At 42.9% G+C, this 18,741-nt stretch overlaps 1 protein-coding gene across 2 annotated transcripts in view; it reads right to left on the minus strand.

Moving 5' to 3' along the window:
- The window catches only part of THRAP3 (thyroid hormone receptor associated protein 3), a 269,684-nt gene that overhangs the window by 119,067 nt on the left and 131,876 nt on the right, over positions 1-18,741 (minus strand). For both annotated transcript variants that reach the window (XM_086956473.1, XM_086956472.1), the window contains exon 5: positions 1,303-2,034. In XM_086956473.1, coding sequence (XP_086812599.1) covers positions 1,303-2,034 — 732 coding nt within the window. The remainder of the gene's footprint in view (positions 1-1,302; positions 2,035-18,741) is intronic.

The raw sequence follows: 18,741 nt of genomic DNA on the forward strand, positions 1-18,741 counted from the left end.
CCCGATAACAAATACAAGCCAAAATGTCAAATGGTAACTCAGGTCTTGCCCAAACTAAATAGTTCACAAACACTATCTAAATGCAATTTATGCTACTATTCAAATATATTCGTGGTGCTGGGCAAAGAACGAAGTCACAATCTTTAAAAAATGCTATATTTAGAGATTAGGTGCACAGAAGCATAGCAGCAGGATCGATAGGTTAACAGTAAACCCCGAGATAGGTAGTAAGGGGTAAAAACACTTGACAAGCAACACTGCATTTGCATAAAATTCCCATAAAAGGGCGAGACTTGCAGCGAAGGTTAGCCACGTTAGGTTTACATTCTTGTCAAAATACATTTCTGAGCTGCGACGCGTTGCACTCCAGCAATTAGCGGCACTAACTGAAAAGGCTTTTTGAAAAAGGTTAAAAAAGGAAGAAATATTAATTTGTATTTAATTAGATTTTGCGAAAATGTCAAAAGACCAAACTATGAAAATATCTAAAAACTCAATTTCTTGGTTATGTGGTCTGTTAGGAAAGTCATATAAAGTGATGCAGTTTTACAAGCCTTCTCCAGTGGAAAATATGTTTAACCATGCCCCAGCTCCAACTATTAGAGAACAGTTTTACAGTTTAAACACTGTCCTGGAGTGTTTAGTCTAGGTTAAGGCCTTTCCTCTAAACGTTCTGGCTTCATGCCAGTCATTTCCTTCAATCTTTACTTCAGACACTGTTGTTTACACAGCCTTGTGTATGGTGGTTGCTCAACTGCACAATGTTTTCTAAACTCGGTTTAATAAATTACCAGTCACTGTTTTAATAAGCACTGAAGTCACTCAGATTTATGTTCAGCTCGGTTGCTGGAACAGTTTTTTTTGCTGAGGCACTGCTCTTGGGTTTTCACTACATCTGCTGCCCATTTAGACTAGTCAGTGACTTTTGCGTTGCTGCTTCTAAACCAGTTAAATAGATTAGCATGCTTTATTTACCGAAAACAGCCTGCGAGACCAATCATTAAACGCCTCCCTTATGTGCCTTTGCTTCCTTTAAATTGCTCTTGAATTTTATACTGGCAAACATTCTTGTTGTATATGCCATTTCCCTGTTCTCTCATTGGACTTCTTGCTGCTCGACTTCTTTACCTCGTACTTTTATCCCACTGTCAACTTGTAGCTAGAAAAGCAAACCGCACCTTTTCCTCTTTATTTTAAACATGTCCACACTTTAACAAAACTATCTTTATATTCGATGCACTATGAAGCAGTGCATAATACATACAATTAAAGAAATATATGCAAGGTAATGAGAATATTTACCGTGCAAGATCCTCGTCAAAGGAATCAATTCGGATGCTTGATCCAGTCTCTCGGCTAATGCAAAAGGTTGATTTTGCAAAGGCCATATCCCGAGCAGCCCCTTTTTCCCGCTCTCGGGCCTCGGAAGCCTTCCTTGGAGGGGAAGCAGCATTCTTCTCTTGCACAGCTTTGAAACCTGTCACTCGGAAATTCTTATCTGGCACTGAAGCTTTCTGAGCCTGCTCTGCCCTTTTGCCTGTCGCTCGTTCCTCTTTCTTGGACCGCTCCTGGGGAAATAAGTCTTCATCATCTTCGTCCTCATCATCATCGATTTCCTCAGACTTCCTTTGTTTATCTTTTGGGAACTTTATCTCCTCCCATTTACCTGGGTCATAAGGGTCCAGATTTTTATTGGATGAAGCAAAGGCTTTTGATAAGGGTTTTGCATCATTATCAAAGTCAGAATCTTTCCGACTCCTAACTGGAACTTTTTTATCCATGTCATCTGCATCATCTTTTCCATAACGTTTCTCCTTGTGAAAATCTGCCATCTTCATCTTGTCAAAATCATCCCGCATTTTATACCTTTTTGGCGACTGGCTACTGCGGTAAGCTTTTTCCAGTTCGTTCATGGCAAAGTCGCTGGGGCTACCACGATCCTTCATTTTCTCCAGGCTGCTCATTTTAGACTCCTTGTCCTTTCCAGCATCGCGGTCCAGGTCAGATGACTTGGTCTTCAGATCCTCCAAATATCTGTTTGCAAATGGAAAACAGGTTTAAGCAAAATTCCTTGGATCCAGTAGATCAGGGGTAGAACAGTACTTAGTAACATTTTTAGAATTCACAATGATTACGAAAGAACAAATGGTTGATAATCCTTGAGGTTCTCCGATTGCATCCTCTGGCAGTTATGTTTGAAATTGGAGGTCATCTGAATATTTAGCTAGTGAATAAAGTTGAAACTGACCAGTTCACTTAACTAGATGGCTGATGAAATTAAAATGAAATTACGGCAATACCCAGAAAATAATTGCATTTCAAGTTGAAATGCCAACATCAAAAAAAGGTAAAATTACTAAACAAAAAAAAAAAGGTAAGGGATCGGGTGAATAATGTTGCGATGTTTTTTTTTTTTTTAAATGTAATCACATTTGCTAACGATGGACAATGCTGTAAACCAGTATTTAAATGTTCAGACTGAACGTTCAGCTTTGGAAAAGCTAAACTGAAGGTGGCAAAGAGGATGCCCCAGGAAACTATAAAATCAGATGTGGCCTAATAGTGTAAAGACTATTACCTTAACCACAAGGCTAGAAAGACAGTCCTGGACAAGTAAAATCAAGCACTATGGCCAACAATATGGTTACCAGACTAGTATTTTTCCTCCAACAAAAGATACAATAGAATATTAGGCTAGTTCAACATTTTTACTCCGTTTTCTAGAATGAGCCAAAGCAATGTGACATTTGAATTCAGGTCAACACATTTTTAAAACAGGTTTAAAAATCGATTAATCATCATCATTATAGCTTTACGAACACCATATGAGACTGAACTGGACAGAGATCATAAGATGTCTTAGCTCAACAGATGTTAAAGATAAAGGTAAACGAAAACTGCTGCAATCTAAATGACCTGTCTTATCAATTCGTCTGCAATACTTCAAAAGATGCAATCATGAGTTCAAAATATTTGAACTCTACACATCTACAGGTAAGAACAGTTTGTTTTTAAAAATAAATGATAAACACGTTCCTGCTACCAGAAATGCATTCCAAGTGCAGGGACACCATCTGAGAGATTATAAAAAAGTTCCTCCACAAGGAATGAATTCTTGCCATAGGAAAATGTTACTATCCGCTATCACAAAAGTGTTGCGCAGCAACTAAAAAAAGTAAATGCATCTTTAAATTTACTTTTAATTAGGACCCTGCACACCAGTGGTTGAGGTCATTCAAGCCAGAAACAAACTTTAAACATAGCGGTGATAAAGAGTAGTTATTACTGAAACCGTCAGGTGCACAAAGTTAAAGCTCAATGATAAAATGGGGCAGATAACTATCAAAAATCAAACGCTATTACAATCATTCTACTTACCACAAGTTAGCTTCCAATTAAGCATTGATACCAGGCGGACAATTTTTGGATTTATCAAACTTTTCAGCCACTTTAGAAATATCAGTCAATTTGTATTTTCCTATTTCTCTAATCACCAGAGAACTCTCCTTTGGAGCGTTTTGCTTTAAACTCACAAAACGTCTTAAAGGCTATTTCAAAAGTTGATGCAAGTCTCCTAGAAGATTTAAAAATCTCTGCACACTGTAAAATAAAACAATACGCATTCAGGAAACATGATTTCAAGTTGGTTAGGGGTAAAGATGAGCGGTGGATTGGTTACCGTGGCTGATTTTTTACTTTACGACTTTCCGTCGGTATATATTTTTCCTATTTCCTGTGACTTGACATTGTCCATGTTTTTCCCAGGATTTCAGAACAGTGTCTCCGATCTGATTATATATTTTAACACTTTCCTTCAGGGAGAAGATGGTCATCAGACGTAAAGGCTGTGTACTTTCTTCCTAATTTCACAACCATCATTTTATTGAAAAGATCTAGCAAAATAAAAGTTGTTTTGGTTACCAGTATACATGTCAACTCTTCTTTTTCCATGCTTAAATTAAAAAATATATATTTGAATGAAGTCCTGATACATTAGGGGCATAGCCCTGCAAATTCAGCGCCTTGAAATTATTTGTAAGACTTGGGATCCAAAATAACAAGACGTGAAATTGGAGGACTTTGCAGGCACACAACAAATGTCACAATCGTTTAATGGTATAAATGAAGTGTCCAATTTGTGTTTCAAAATTGGAGCACCCAATTTTTGTACATCATCATTATAACAAAACAAGCAGCACATTTAATTCAACCTATATATAGTTGGCACAAACCTTAAAAACCATGGTGTCTGAAAACAAAATTAACATAGCAAAGATTAAACCTTATTGTACTGCATACGAATTATCGTTTTTGGTTACCAGTCATAAAATGCATACTCTAATAATGCAGTAATAGCAAGCATAAAATTTGATAAACCGCCGATGTAGGACTGATGCTTGATGACTGACAATTGTAAGAAAAGTAGTTTAGCACTGGTCTACCTTTGACCAACTAATGAGTAACAACCACTTTCCCGGACACTCAACATTCATAAAAAAAAGTGATTTGGCCGAGGACCACTTTAAAACCTCCCCACGCCACTTTCCCTGAAAGCTACGAACAAAATACACAAAATGTAAATTAAATATAAAGCAGAGCACCCAAACAAGCTTGCTCCCCCATACTTCAAGATGTTTAAAATGGAAAGGGGAGAAAATTCGATTCAGTTTTCTGCGCAGCACAAGCTTGTCACTGGACAAAGACTGCAGAGCAAAAGCAGTACCCCAGTTAAAACTGTCGATCATAAGCATGCATAATGGTACATTGTGTGGAGAAGCAAAATGCTCTCCAGGTATGGGCACGGTACAGGCATTTATTGAGAGATGAGCCTCATTCTTACGGAATCTCATGTGGGAACACAGGAGTACATGGGATAAAAAGGTAGGGTATGACAGGGTCTAGTAAACTAGAGCGCATAACAGCCAATAGGTGTTACCTCATCTGAGGCATGCAAGTTAATGCATGCAAGAACAGATGGGCAAATCATCAACTGGCTGTGGAACTGTGTGCAAAAAGTAGTGTGTAGAGGTGCTACAGACATGACAGAAGGTATGTAGTAGAGGTTATAAAAAGACCATCTAAGTAAATGGAGAAGAGAACAAGCTAAGCAGGGGTATTGGCATCAGGGCGGGAGGACTTGAGTGGTGGCTGGTAGAGCAGGTGAGGACACCTATGTGAATGGTTAATGATTGTTTAACAATTACAGTTTACCTTGGTCAAACTGGAAACAACATGTAAAAACACATGGCATGGTCCTCAATAGCCTACAGCCTTGGTCAACACATGGAGATGGAATTAATTCCTGGATGAATGACTCCTCAATAGTTCGATGGCATCAAACAGTTGCCATAACAGTCAAGGATACTGACTTCAGCTGACATGGAAACAACCTCAATGAACACGTAGGTACCTTAAAAGCACGAATGAGCAAGAGTGAACAGGCCAGAGCATTGCCAGCTACCATAGTAAGTCCTGCAAGAAGAGGGAAAGAGAAGTTGAATATGAAGACACAATTAGTCTTGAGGCATGAAGAATAAGAGCAAGATTCTTTTTAAAGGAACCTTCTGAAGACAGCTGGCAAAACGTAACCAAAACTCCTCAAGTGGGTGACTGAAGAGCCTAAAAAAAACTCAAATTCAGAGAAAAAACTAGATGAAGTGTAAAACTAAGGGCCAAATGAAAACAGTGACAGCAGGGTCAAAAAGGAACATTCTTTAACAGGCAGAACTTTCTTCATGAAAGGACTGCGACAAAGAAGGGACAGTGTTGGAGAAGTGCATGGTGCACAATGTCAGTACCAAGGAGAACACAGTAATGGGACAGAATGGAAAGAAAACAAAATTCATTAAGAGGGAGTTCTTATGCACTCTATGACACACTACCCAAAAATAAAATCAGTTATCAAATAATAGAACTGCAAAAACCTAGTCCACCCTAGTTGTCTCTAGACACCAGAAACAGCAAGTATGGCCTAGACAAGAGTAAACAATGAGTGACCACGGTCTCTATTCCAAAGAAGACTATGCCTATACTAGCAACCTAAGTGCCATTGAGCGTGTGTAATGGTGAAAGGTAAACTAAGATGACCCAACAATATATTAATTTAAGAACCAAGGCAAAGGACCAGAGATGGCCTAAATGGTAAAACAAATTTGACAGCTGCATTAAGCCAAAAAATGAATAATAACTGCAAAATGCCCCTCTCGTGGGCATAATTGGAGGCTTCTCCTGCTTACTGACAAGATACATTGTGGTAGTGTTGTATGTTAAATCTAAACATACTGACACCATAGGGAAGGCAGGAAAGCCTTGAGCGCCAGCTGAATTACCCTCTATTGAAGCATGCTGAGGTGCAGTGACTTCTCCCCTGGGGACTAGAGAACTCTGATCACTAGGTTCTCTAGGTTCTCCAGATGACCACTACACAAGGATGGATGGATCAGTCAACACTGTGGTTACACTTAATGAATGGAATAACATCCCTTGAGACAAGTGCTCCTTCAAATGACCACCAGGTAACATCCACGGCAGGGTCCCAGGAGATAAGAACATCCACTAGATCTGACCGTGCTGGAACCACTGAAACATGGAGGAAGCCCATAGACCTAGAAAGCAGATAACCAACAGGAGTGGAATTGAGATTCCTGCCAAAACATAGAAGATAGGGAGGGGGTATGTTGGAATGGTAGGGCATCTCCCCTCCCTTCTATAACCTACCCTGGTGCGAGGCAATGGCCTTCTAGGCAAGTAGAAAGGAGAATACCAGTCTACCCACAGGCTGCACATGCTCTTTCATGGGAAAACTACAGTAGCCTTTGGAAGGGGCGGGTTAGTTCGCAGGGAAAGTGGAGGAGGAAGTTGAAGGGTGAGACGGTCCTGTCTTGCCAGAGGAGCTGGTTCTGTTGCTTAGGATTACTGTGAGGGCTGACAAAAAACAGAAGCCTTTTCAAAACCTTACAAATTTGGAAAATTGATAGCAGTCATTTGCCAGTAACTGAAGGCCCAAAGATCAGGCCCCCTCACCCCTGCCAGTCTTGGATCTCTTTAGCCTAGCATCTGTTTGACCCCATAAATGCTCGCTCCATAAAAGGGCATGTCCATCAAGATGTTTGTACATCCCCGGAGAAACCAGTTAAGCACATCATGTACCCTGTCTGAGGGCTACAATGGTGCCCCTAGCTCTGGCTGAAGAATTGGCTGCATTCAGACCAGCTCCAATTACCTGCTTATTGGTATGCTGCCCATCCAAAAGAAACCCTTGCAAGGTGGTCGGTGGATTTGGTAAAACCATCTGTGCCATATTTCAAGAAACAAGTTTAGCAAAGTCCTGCATGTTAAAGACATTTTACCTCGTGCAGCCAGCTTCCAAGACTCACAGTCCAGGTTGGTCACCAGGAAGAGTGTCTGGGAATTACTTTGTATGCGAGAAGCCCTACACAACTAGGCCTGCAGGAAACTCAAACTGTAGTCAGGGTTCAGAGGTGACAGCTGAAGACGGCAATACCTTTGTTAATGAGTTGGACTTGGCTTTCAAAGTAGGCAAGGGAAACTTATGCAAGTCAGCAGCCTTTCGAAACAATGCATGAAATTAGGTAACCTCTGATGAAGTGGTCCTTAGGGGTATTCTAGGTCTACCTCCGGGGAAGTATAGAATTTACAAGCCTGCTGCAAGGCTAAGCAATCTTTGTCAACGGATGGGGGGGGGGGGTTGGAGCAGGCAAGCTGCCTTGCTAGTCTGCATCGTGCTAGATTGCATCAGGTATTTGAACTTACTCTGCATCAGAGCTGCACATAATGTGCATTATACGCCATTGTTCCTCTATGAATATTCTTTACACTTCCTTACTGGAGCCCTGCAGTATTGCCTTGGTTTTAGACAGAGGCTGCTCAACAGGAGGTGCCTGGTGTGTTGGCACAAACAATGCTAGAATCGGTGCTGGAGTCCTGTAACCTATAGGTGGTGTAAGCATCAGCACCAGAAGATCAACCGGTGAAGCTCTCAGCGCCAGGAAAATTCCAGAAAGCATCAAGGATGTTCCAAGAGGAACAGAGGGGACCAAAAAATGGTGAACTGAACCAGTTCAATGAAATCTTGATCTGAAGCTCATACACCTCCAACACCAAAACTTGTCAGCCATTACAAGTTCAATCTTATGGTTTCGGGTACATTAGACCGCACTTTTTGTACAATCTCAAGTCATGTCTTGACCGCAAGCACCACATGCACACTTAATGCTGGCCTGAAACTAGCTTTTGTTCACTGCAGTACAGACAAGGCTGGGAATCCTGACTTTTTAGAGGGAGCCATCCTCGGCACTGCACTGCACTCCAACGGAAATATTGAGAGAGATCTGAATGAAGAGTGAAAGAGAGAACTCGGGATCCACATCACAGGGCGCAAGAAAAAGGAAAACGTTTGTGCACTTTGGTGGGAGCCTTAGGTCTCCAGTGATATCAGCCAGGTGTTGCTTCACGAACCAATGTGAAGCCAGCTCCCCTTACTGGCACAAGCCAGCTATGGAAGTTGCTGGATCCAGTAAGACACCTGTGGAAATTCGACAGCTGAGGAATATGCAGACATAAGTATCATACAGAAAAGGAATATATAATTTATACTAGTCTGATAATGGCCAGTACAGTAGCAAGTGAGCCAGAGAAAACCGGTTAAATTCCGAACTAAAAGAACGGGCGAGTGGTATGGTTGACAACCACTTTATTCTGAATGTAAACAAACCTGTATACACGTGCAGAGGTAATCGGTTCAACTTTGCTTAATTCTAATAAAGCCACAGAAAAAAAGAGAAAAAAGTCCTGCAAAAGACTTGGGTTCAAGCACTAAAAGAGGGTCATGTCCCAAAAGCTTATTTTATAATTTATCCTTTTTGCACAGCAAGACATACTCACAGCAGGAAACCACTCCAGTGCTAACAGATAAGCCTAATATTACCAATATTACTGGACAATTAGTGTGAAAGGGAGAATTATTAAAGAGGAGGTTGGGCACCAGGCTTGCATAATAAAGTTCTCTCAATGTATTTGAAACAAATGTTCAAGTACCAAAAGCAGTAGCAACTCTATATCCAGTGGACGTGGTACCACAATCTAGAATGGTTAGACAAGGCTGAGGTTCTTCAAGAGTGGCGCTCTTAAGTGGCACCCTGTCCATTCTAGCATTTTTAATCAATAAAAGTATCAACTGCTTTCAACTTGAAGAGTTGACCATTGGGTCATGCATTTCTACCTTGAAAGGAAAAAACACTACAGAAATGAGGCATTTCATTTTGCCATCTATTCTATGATTTCAGCATTGTGTTTACAGGGATTTGACTCTTTTGGTCTCTTGCATACATGGGTACATGGGTACATTAACTCCCAGTCAGGAGCTAAACCAGTAGCACTAGTAAGGAAAATGCTACTTACCAGTATGCATCTGTTCTTGGCATGTAGAGCTGCAGAATCCTACATTTAGCAATAGATCGCCACCTGGTGTTGGGCTCGGATGATTGCAGATTGTTGTTGTCTTCTTGGAAGAAGTCTTTTGTAGTCACGAGATAGGCGACTCCTCCCTTGGACAATACTGCGCATGGTCATCGACTCCATCTTCAGATTGTTTTTCGCCATGATGGGAAATAGAGTTAGTAGAAGATAAAAAAGGATGTCCATGCGTGTACATCTAAGTAAGATAAGTACTGGAACGGATACAAGTCCCGGGGAGGCGGGAGGGCATGTAGGATTCTGCAGCTCTACATGCCAAGAACAGATGCATACTGGTAAGTAGCATTTTCCGTTCGAGGCATATGAGCTGCAGATCCTACATTTAGCAACGATTCTGCAGCAGTGTCTCCCCTAGTGGCGGTCGCTTGTATCCGGTGTAGCATACTGAAAAAGTGTTATAAGGACAGCTTGGCCTACTGCAGCTTGCTACTTGGCTTGCATATCAACATAATAGTGTTTAGTGAAGGTGTGTATTGTAGACCATGTTGCTGCCTTGCATATATATCCTCCAATGATATGTTTCCTAAGAAAGCCATAGAGGCTCCTAGTTTGCGAGTGAAGTGTGCTCTAGGAGGAACTGTTCGTGTACGTTTAGCCTTGTGATAGCAGATTTGAATACACTTAATCCATCTAGCAATACCTCCTTTAGAGATAGGATTGCCTATGTGTGGGGGAGAGAAGGATACAAATAGTGGTTTTGTTTTCCTGAATGATTTAGTTCTGTCTGTGTAATATAGTAGAGCTCTTCTAACGTCTAGGGTGTGCAAAGCTCTGTCTGCAACAGAGTCCGGTTTTTGAAAAAACACTGGTAACTCTGATTGATTTAGGTGAAAAGGAGTAATCACTTTTGGTAGGAATTAGGTCTAAGAACCACTTTGTTAGGATGTATTTGAAAAAATGGTTCTTCTGTTGTGAATGCTTGGATTTCACTAACTCTTCTGAGAGAGGTAATGGCAACAAGGAAAGCAGTTTTCCATGTTAGAAATTGTAGTTCACATTTATCTAACGGTTCAAAGGGGGGTCCGATGAGTCTTGTAAGGACTACATTTAGGTTCCATACTGGAGCAGGTGGTAACCTGGGTGGGATTCTTTTTAATCCTTCCATAAATGCTTTTATTGCAGGTACTATAAATAGAGATAGATGTTGTCTATTTTGTAAATATGCTGCAATAGCTGCTAAATGCAGGCGTATGGAAGAGTAAGCCAAATTGGACCTTTGTATATGTAGAAGGTAGCAAATTATATTTTGGATGGAAAGGTCCAAAGGATCAATGTGATTGTTACAGTATATTGAAAATCGATTCCACTTAGCAGCATAGCATGCTCTGGTACTGGGTCTTCTAGCTTCTTTAATTATGTTCATACAGTCTGGTGGTAGGTTTAAGTGACCAAACTATAGGACTTCAGGATCCAGATTGCCAAATTCAGTTGGCTCGGTTCTGGGTGTCTTATTTCTCCATGGTTCTGTGTTAACAGGGATGGCGTGAGCTGTAATTTCTGATGTGGAACCATTGAGAGATCTAGTAGCATGGTGAACCACGGTTGACTACCCATGCAGGGGCCACTAGTATCAGTTTGAGGGACTGTTGTCTGAGCTTGCGTACTACTAGTGGAATGAGTGGGAGAGGCGGAAAAGTGTACGCAAATCTGCCTGACCAATTCATCCATATTGCATTCCCCTCCGACCGTGGGTGTGGAAACCTGGCGGCGAAGGTTGGGCGTTTGGAGTTCTCGTGGGTGGCAAACAGGTCTATTTGTGGATGCCCCCACATTTGAAAGAATGGTTGAAGTACTTGTGGGTGCAAGTCCCATTCGAGAATCTGTTGAGATTGCCGTGTGAATCCCTGGAAGGTGTTCTACCGTCAGATGTATGTTTTGAGGACTGGCCCATCTCCAAATGTTCTGTGCAAGTTGGGACAGTTGCAGAGAGTGTCCCCCCGTCCCCCCCCCCCCCCCCTGTTTTTCTATGTAGTACATGGCTGTCATATTGTCCGTTTGGACTAAGACAGCTTTGTTCTGGATTTGTACTTGAAAAGTTTTGAGTGCCAGGAAAATTGCTAGCAGCTCTAGGTGGTTGATGTGGAACTGTTTCTGTTGATTGTTCCACTGACCTTGTGTGGTATAATGCAGTAGATGGGCTCCCCATCCTGTGAGGGATGCGTCTGTCGTGAGCACTACTTGTGGAACAGGTTCTAGGAACGGCCGTCCCTTTGTTAAATTTTTGGTGTTCCACCATTGTAGAGAGCGATATGTACGGCTGTCCACCAACACCAGGTCTGTAAGCTGACGTTGAGCCCGATTCCACTGTTGTGCTAGACATTCCTGTAGTGGACGTATTTGCAGTCTTGCGTGGGGAATTATGAAGATGCAAGACGCCATCATCCCTATTAATTTCATGAACACACTGGCTTGTAGAGAGTGCTGGCATTGAAAAAGGGAGACTAAGTTCTGAATACTTTGAATCCTGGCTTGACTGGGATAGGCTTGAGCTACTGATGTGTTTATAGTAGCTCCTGATGTGTTTATAGTAGCTCCTAGATATTGATGAACGTGCGAAGGCTCTAGGTGCGACTGTGTAGTTTATCGTAAACCTTAAGTTGTGCAGTGTTTGAATTGTTTGCTTTGTGTGTTGTGCACACTGGTTGTACGATCTTGCCTTTATGAGCCAGTCTAGGTAGGGGAAGACGTGTATTTGTTGTCTTCTGAGATGTGCTGCCACTACCGATAAGCACTTTGTAAAAACTTGTGGTGCTGTTGTAACCCCGAATGGAAGGACTTTGAACTGATAGTGTTGTCCTTGTATGACAAACCTTAAATACTTCCTGTGCGCAGGATGTATTGGAATGTGAAAATAGGCGTCCTTTAGGTCTAGTGTAGACAGAAAATCTCCCTGTTGTAGTAATGGGAGTACCTGTTGTAAAGTGATCATGTGAAAATGATCTGATTGAATGTAGTGATTGAGTGGCCTGAGGTCGAGAATTGGTCTTAAAGTTCCGTCTTTCTTTGAATTAGGAAGTACAGGGAGTAGACTCCTGTTCCTTGTTATTGTAATGGAACTACTTGAATAGCATCTTTTTCTAGGATTGCTAGAACTTCCTGTTTAAGCAGAGTTATGTGTTCTGCAGTCATTGGGCGCTGCCTGGGTGGTATGTGGATGGGGGGGGGGGGGGGGGGGTTCTGTGAGTTCTAGACAGTAGCCATGTTGGATAATTTGTCTTACCCACCTGTCTGTTGTGATGGAGTTCCAGACCGGTAGGAACTGTGAGAGTCTGCCCCCCACAGGAGTGGAGTTGCTGTAGGGGAGGCAGAGGGAAGTCATTGTTTAGGAGCGGAAGAGGAGCGGTTGGTGTTACTACCTCTACCTCTTCCTTTGTTGTTTTTGCCTCTGTATCCTCCTCTAAAATATTCTTTATTAGAGGAGGTCTGCGTGTGTGTTTTAAAAGATGATGTTGTGTCTGCGCCGGTTTGCTTGGAGCCTCCTCTATAAGAGGAGAGGTGAAAGGAACCTCTAGCTTGGGTGTATTGTAACGCCCCCATAGACTTGGCGGTATCTGTGTCCTTAATCTTTTCTAATGTGTTATCTACCTCCGGCCGAACAATTGGTTCTGATTAAAGGGCTGGTTTAGAATGGTAGTTTGTACCTCTGGTTTAAAACCTGAGATGAGAATAACACTAGTGTTTACTGCTCTGGATGCTGTGTCAGCTACATCTAGTGCACATTTAATTGAGGCATTTGAAATTAATTTGCGTTCTTGTAAAAGCTCTGCTGCTAGATCTTTGTGTTGATCTGGTAGGTGTTCCATTAACTTTTCTAGTTGATCGTAATGGGCCCTGATGTAGCGCGAGAGTAAAGCCTGTGCGTTTGCTATGCTCCATATGTTTGTTGCTTGTGCAGCAATTAGTTTCCCTAACGCATCAATGATCTTGGACTCTTTGCCAGGCAGGGGGGTGTCCCCCCAGAAGTTTGAGAATTGGCCCTTTTGCGCGCATTAGACACTACCAAGGAGTCTAGTGGCAGATGACCTTTAATGTATACTTTATCAGCTGATGCTGGCCTATACTTTTGCTCGATTCTAGGATTTAACACCCTACACCTTACTGGATCTTTAAAAATCTCTGGAGCATGTTTTATGACTCCCTTAATCATTGGTAGTATTTGAGTAGACCTTTGTGACTGTTCGAAAGTGTCTAACAAGAAGTCCTCCTCAATGTAATCAGAGTGCATGGGAACCCCATGGTAAAGTGCAGCTCTGTTTAACAAATGATTAAAGACAACACTGTCCTCTGTAGGAGAAGGTTTTGTTGGGTAGTACTGAGGATCAGGGATGTCTGGTGCATTATTTGGTGAAACATTGTATGCATCATCATCCTTAGGGTAATCTGTGTTAGCCTCCTCATCTAAAGGGTGTGTATGTGTTTCTGGAACATCATCCCCACCACCCAGATCATACTCCTCATCAGTGTGGTGTGATGATGCAGGAGAGTGAATAGGAGAATTTATAGGTTGATATGGAGTAAAAGGAGAGGAAGAAGGTGAAGGAGAGGAAGGGTGCATTGGAGAAGTTGCACAGTCCTTTTTGGCAGGGACCACAGGTGTAAGTGGTGTTTCTGCTGGTCTCTTATGAGGAATTGCTTCCACATGTCCAGTTTTTGGATTAATATGGACTTTTTTCTGTTTAGGATCTGGTTTAAATAGTTCTTCCTCTTGTATAACCTTCTTCGGTGCGATTTCTTCGGAGCCAATAGAGGTTGTTTAGTACTTTTTGCCTTATGAGGAGTACTTGAGTCTTTTGGCAAAGTTTTTTGTGCCGAATGTTGTTTAACCTTATCTGGGGTCTTCGGTACCGGTGTTATAATTTTTGGCGTGGAGACAAGTTTTGCTGGGCCTGTGGCGCCGGAATTTGGCTTTCCCTCCTTGTTTTTTGAACCGGAAGGTTTCGGTGTCGAAGCTTTCGGGTTTGGTACAGTGTTTGACTTTGGCGCCGATGGTACGGGTACCGAGGTGCCTTTGGGCGCCGAAGTGTTTTTTATCTTCGGTGCCAACGAAGCCTTCGGTGCCAATGGAGGAGGTGCAACTGGCACATGGTGTCTCTTCGGTGCCGAGGCACCGGAAGGCGTACTGTCTTTCCTCGGAGCCGGGCCCGAAGGCGGGGCGTTAGAGGGTAAATGTCGGTCTCGACTGGACCCCATAAGTGGAGTGCTGACCTTTGCCTTCTGTTTGGGTAAAGTCTGTTGTGCAGGGGCAGATGTACTCACGGGTTGTCGAGCCTGGATCAAATCTTCCTAATCCTCTGCCCCCGATATTATCTGGAGATCAGGCGAGTCTTCCTCTGCGCCGAGTGGAGCCTCGTCTTCGGAGATATCTTCGATTGGATATTCGTCCTCTGACACGTCTTCTTCGACGATCTCCTCCTCAAAGATGGCCTCCGGTGCTTGTGCTGATCTTCTCATTTCGTGTCAACGGGCCCTCCGATCTCGAATTGTTTTCTTCGATCGGAAGGAGGCACAGGCTGTGCAGGTCGACTCGTCGTGTTATGGCGAGAGACAGAGGTTGCAAACCTCGTGATGATCGCTATGAGGGAATTTTGCTCGACATACCGGGCATCTCTTGAATGGAGTTCTTTCCATGAGGCGTGGGCCGCACGGCGCCGATGGGCCCAACGGCCCGCGTCGACGCACCGGAATGTAGCTGGTGATGTCGAAAGTATATTCGATGTCAAAGAAGTTTGTTTGGAGTTTCTCGCTTCGAAATAGCAGAAAAAGTATTTTTCTAGCCGGAGCGGAAAACTTTCATCCGAACCAAGTGGCAAAAAAAAGAATCTGAAGATGGAGTCGATGACCATGCGCAGTATTGTCCAAGGGAGGAGTCACTTATCTTGTGACTACAAAAGACTTCTTCCAAGAAGACAACAATAACCTGCAATTATCCAAGCCCAACACCAGGTGGCGATCTATTGCTAAATGTAGGATCTGCAGCTCAAATGCCTCGAAGTTTTTGACACTTCGGGAATAGCAGTCCAAAATGATCTCCATTGTCATTTCATCCACCAGCCTACTGCAATTACTATATTAGAGTCGTCAGTGCAGCTGGAAAGCTTACTGTGAAAGAAGGGGGCGCTGAGGTGGAATGGAATCATAACATTTAAGGATCTGTACTCAGACTTGCATATCAATGTAAAATTCCAGGCTATTTTTGAGGGCCTCAAGTACTTTCTCTCCTCTTGATGAAAGTGGTTTGCGTCCACACAGACAGCAGTTATTTCACTCTTCTGAGACGACATTTCTAGGTTTAGAAAATGTCCAGATATAAAACAAAGTATGTCAACTGCCGCAGTCTTTACAGGAGGACAATTCTTGACTGTATAGGTAAAAAAACGCCACATCATTGAGGACTGGCGCATATTTAATAATACACAAGGTGCATATACATATGTATGTTGATTACAGTTATTTGACACCATAAAAATGTACCACAAATACCAGATATCTGAAATTACTACTGGGCAGCCCAACTGGTAAGTGTGAATGGGTGGATGTTTGGAGAAAGATCGGCCCCAGCATATAGGGCCGAGAAGTTGGCCATGAGAGCAAAAGGTCCACGGGCAATACTAAGCAAGTTGGCCGGAACCTCCCAACTCACACCAAAACAGTGGTCAATGCATGGACGGCAGCAACAAAATATTTGTGATGGGAGGGCAAACTCAGATGACACCCCTCTGGGCGGGCGACCACATGAAATAAGTATGCAAACTGGGGGGGGGGGCTTTGCCAAATGGGTACTACTGGGACTGGAGACGCTGGGAGACATATGGAGAGGTCGGGCATATATTACTATTACGGACCTACAGATGGAACAAAAACTGGCAATGAGGGGGGGCTATTCAGATACACTCAATTGGGACATGCCCCGCGGGTAAACAGGAGGAAAGGAGAGAGCCAGGAAGCAGCCTCACTACTAGAAGATAGGACACTGACAGAGATATATATATATATCTGCCGGTTAGAACCACATGCCCCAGAATGCAATATATAAAGGAGCCACCGGAGGTGATGAAGTAATAATTGCGGACATTGAGCTGTGGTGACAAGCGGTACGTGAGGTGCAGGCTTACCGTCGAAAAAGGTCTACGTTTAGACCGAAACGCGTCAGGATTGCCAGGTTATGTTGTGCAAAGAAGTACTGAATAAAAAACATTTGAGCAAGTTGTGTGCGGCTCATCCTCCTTCCATGTGGGGAGAATTGTTTTGAGATTTCCTCGGCGTTGTCCTGCCGAGGAGAGACGCACCACCAACAAGAGCGCCACCATTGCCCGTCTCGGACCCAGTTTGCTGCTTGTGAAAACGCATCAGGGTGATGAGGTGCCGCCGAAGACTGGCTTCGGTATTGGACCCGTTCGGACCTTGACGATGGGTTCAGATGCGGGGTAACATAACGCGGATCAAAATGAATAATCACTACCAAGTGAACTTCTAAACAAGACAACAAGCACCACCCACTGGAGGGTTTTAATTAAAAGACTGCCGGTTAGAACCACATGCCCCACAATGCAATATATAATGGAGCCACCGGCGGCGATAAAGTAATAATTGCGGACATTGAGCTGTGGTGACAAGCGGTATATGAGGTGCAGGCTTACCTTCGAAAAAGGTCTAGGTTTAGACCGAAAACGCATCAGGATTGCCATGTTGTGCAAAGAAGTACTGAATAAAAAACATTCCAGCAAGTTACGTGTGCGGCTCATCCTCCTTTCATGTGGGGAGAATTGTTTTGAGATATATATATACATATATATAAAAAATATTGCCCCAGACCACCTAGGAACTTTAAGCTAGAGCTGGGAACAATACATAGGCCCTCTGGGGGAAGAGGAATGGATGGAGGTGCTCCAAGGCCCAAGAGAAGTAGCAATACATGCAAGGCTCCGATTGATACAGTTGAAGGTGTGGGTATACTATCCCAGGTCAGTGCTACATCAATGGGAAGGAGCAAAAGTACAGTCAAAGGGGATGCGGGTCAGAGGAGACCTTCAAATATCGGATGTGGGAATGCCCCGTCCTGAAAACGTATTGGCGGAAAATAGCTGAGGTAATGGCTGCAATGGTGGGCATAGAAGTTTCGCTGGCACCTAAATGGTTCCTGCAGGAGAGGACGATTGGCCGAGGCATATGTAACAGTGGCTAGCACTAGCAGCAGTGGTGGCTAAGGCAAATGATTTGGATTGGTGCTGGCAAGGAGAACTCACGATATATAAGAGTAGAGGTTGTCGAAAAAAGGGGGAGAACATTTGTGGGGCCTAGCAGACATACAGATGTTTATAAGACGGACACTGTGATGTAACATGATTATTGCAAATCAAGATTGACATGGGTTGTAAAGTGAACAGTATGCACAAGTGAAAAAATGTAATGTCATAATATAATTGCTCCTCGTATGTACAAATTATCATGCGTACCAATACAAAAGTTTTGATTTTTTAAATGTACCACTAAATACAATGGGAAAGAAAATCATGTAAATATTGCTGTTTTAATGTACATATTTCTATTTATTTGGGGTTTTAACCCCTTAGCTCAAGCTATCCTGGCTGATGACGGCTGATAGCCAGAAACCGGTCCTAGGATGCTGGATTCCGGTCCAGCAAAGACATGGCTTGGCAGCTCCGGCTGGACTTTTCCATGAGGCACAGGGTCAAGGCTGATTTGCATATGGCCATGTCTGAACTAGGGTGGTGTGGAGTGCGAAAAAACGATTGATTTAGGCCCAGATCTCTGTACTGGGGTGAATGTATGACATTGTTCTGCATTCTGTCCATCAATTGTTGTTTTGCATTTGTCACCCAACTAACAAGCACTCACGGCCACTACTTACAAAAACAACTTACTACTTCCCCTTTTCAAATCCATTCCTATTCTATCCCTACTCCAACCTAAGAACTACAAGTGTGGGCTTGTTGAATAGCTACAATACAAATATTCAGGATAGGGGTACTCTGCAGATGGATGGATCTGCAATAAATAAAAAATGAACGCTTTCTTCTTAGAGTTTGCATCCAGCTTGGAAATCTAGGATGAGTTGCTGGAGAGGCTCAAGTAGATTAGATGGCCCAAGTTATTTATGCTTTTACCCTGCACAATCAACCTCAAGAGCCCAAGGGGGTTGGAGGAAGGGACAGAGGGAATGAATGCATATTTAGTGAATGCAGAAACAAATCTACTAGAAAACTCTGCAGGAGCATATTGTTAAGA

Source organism: Lissotriton vulgaris, chromosome 2_1, assembly GCF_964263255.1.
Source record: "Lissotriton vulgaris chromosome 2_1, aLisVul1.2, whole genome shotgun sequence".
Taxonomy (NCBI): domain Eukaryota; kingdom Metazoa; phylum Chordata; class Amphibia; order Caudata; family Salamandridae; genus Lissotriton; species Lissotriton vulgaris.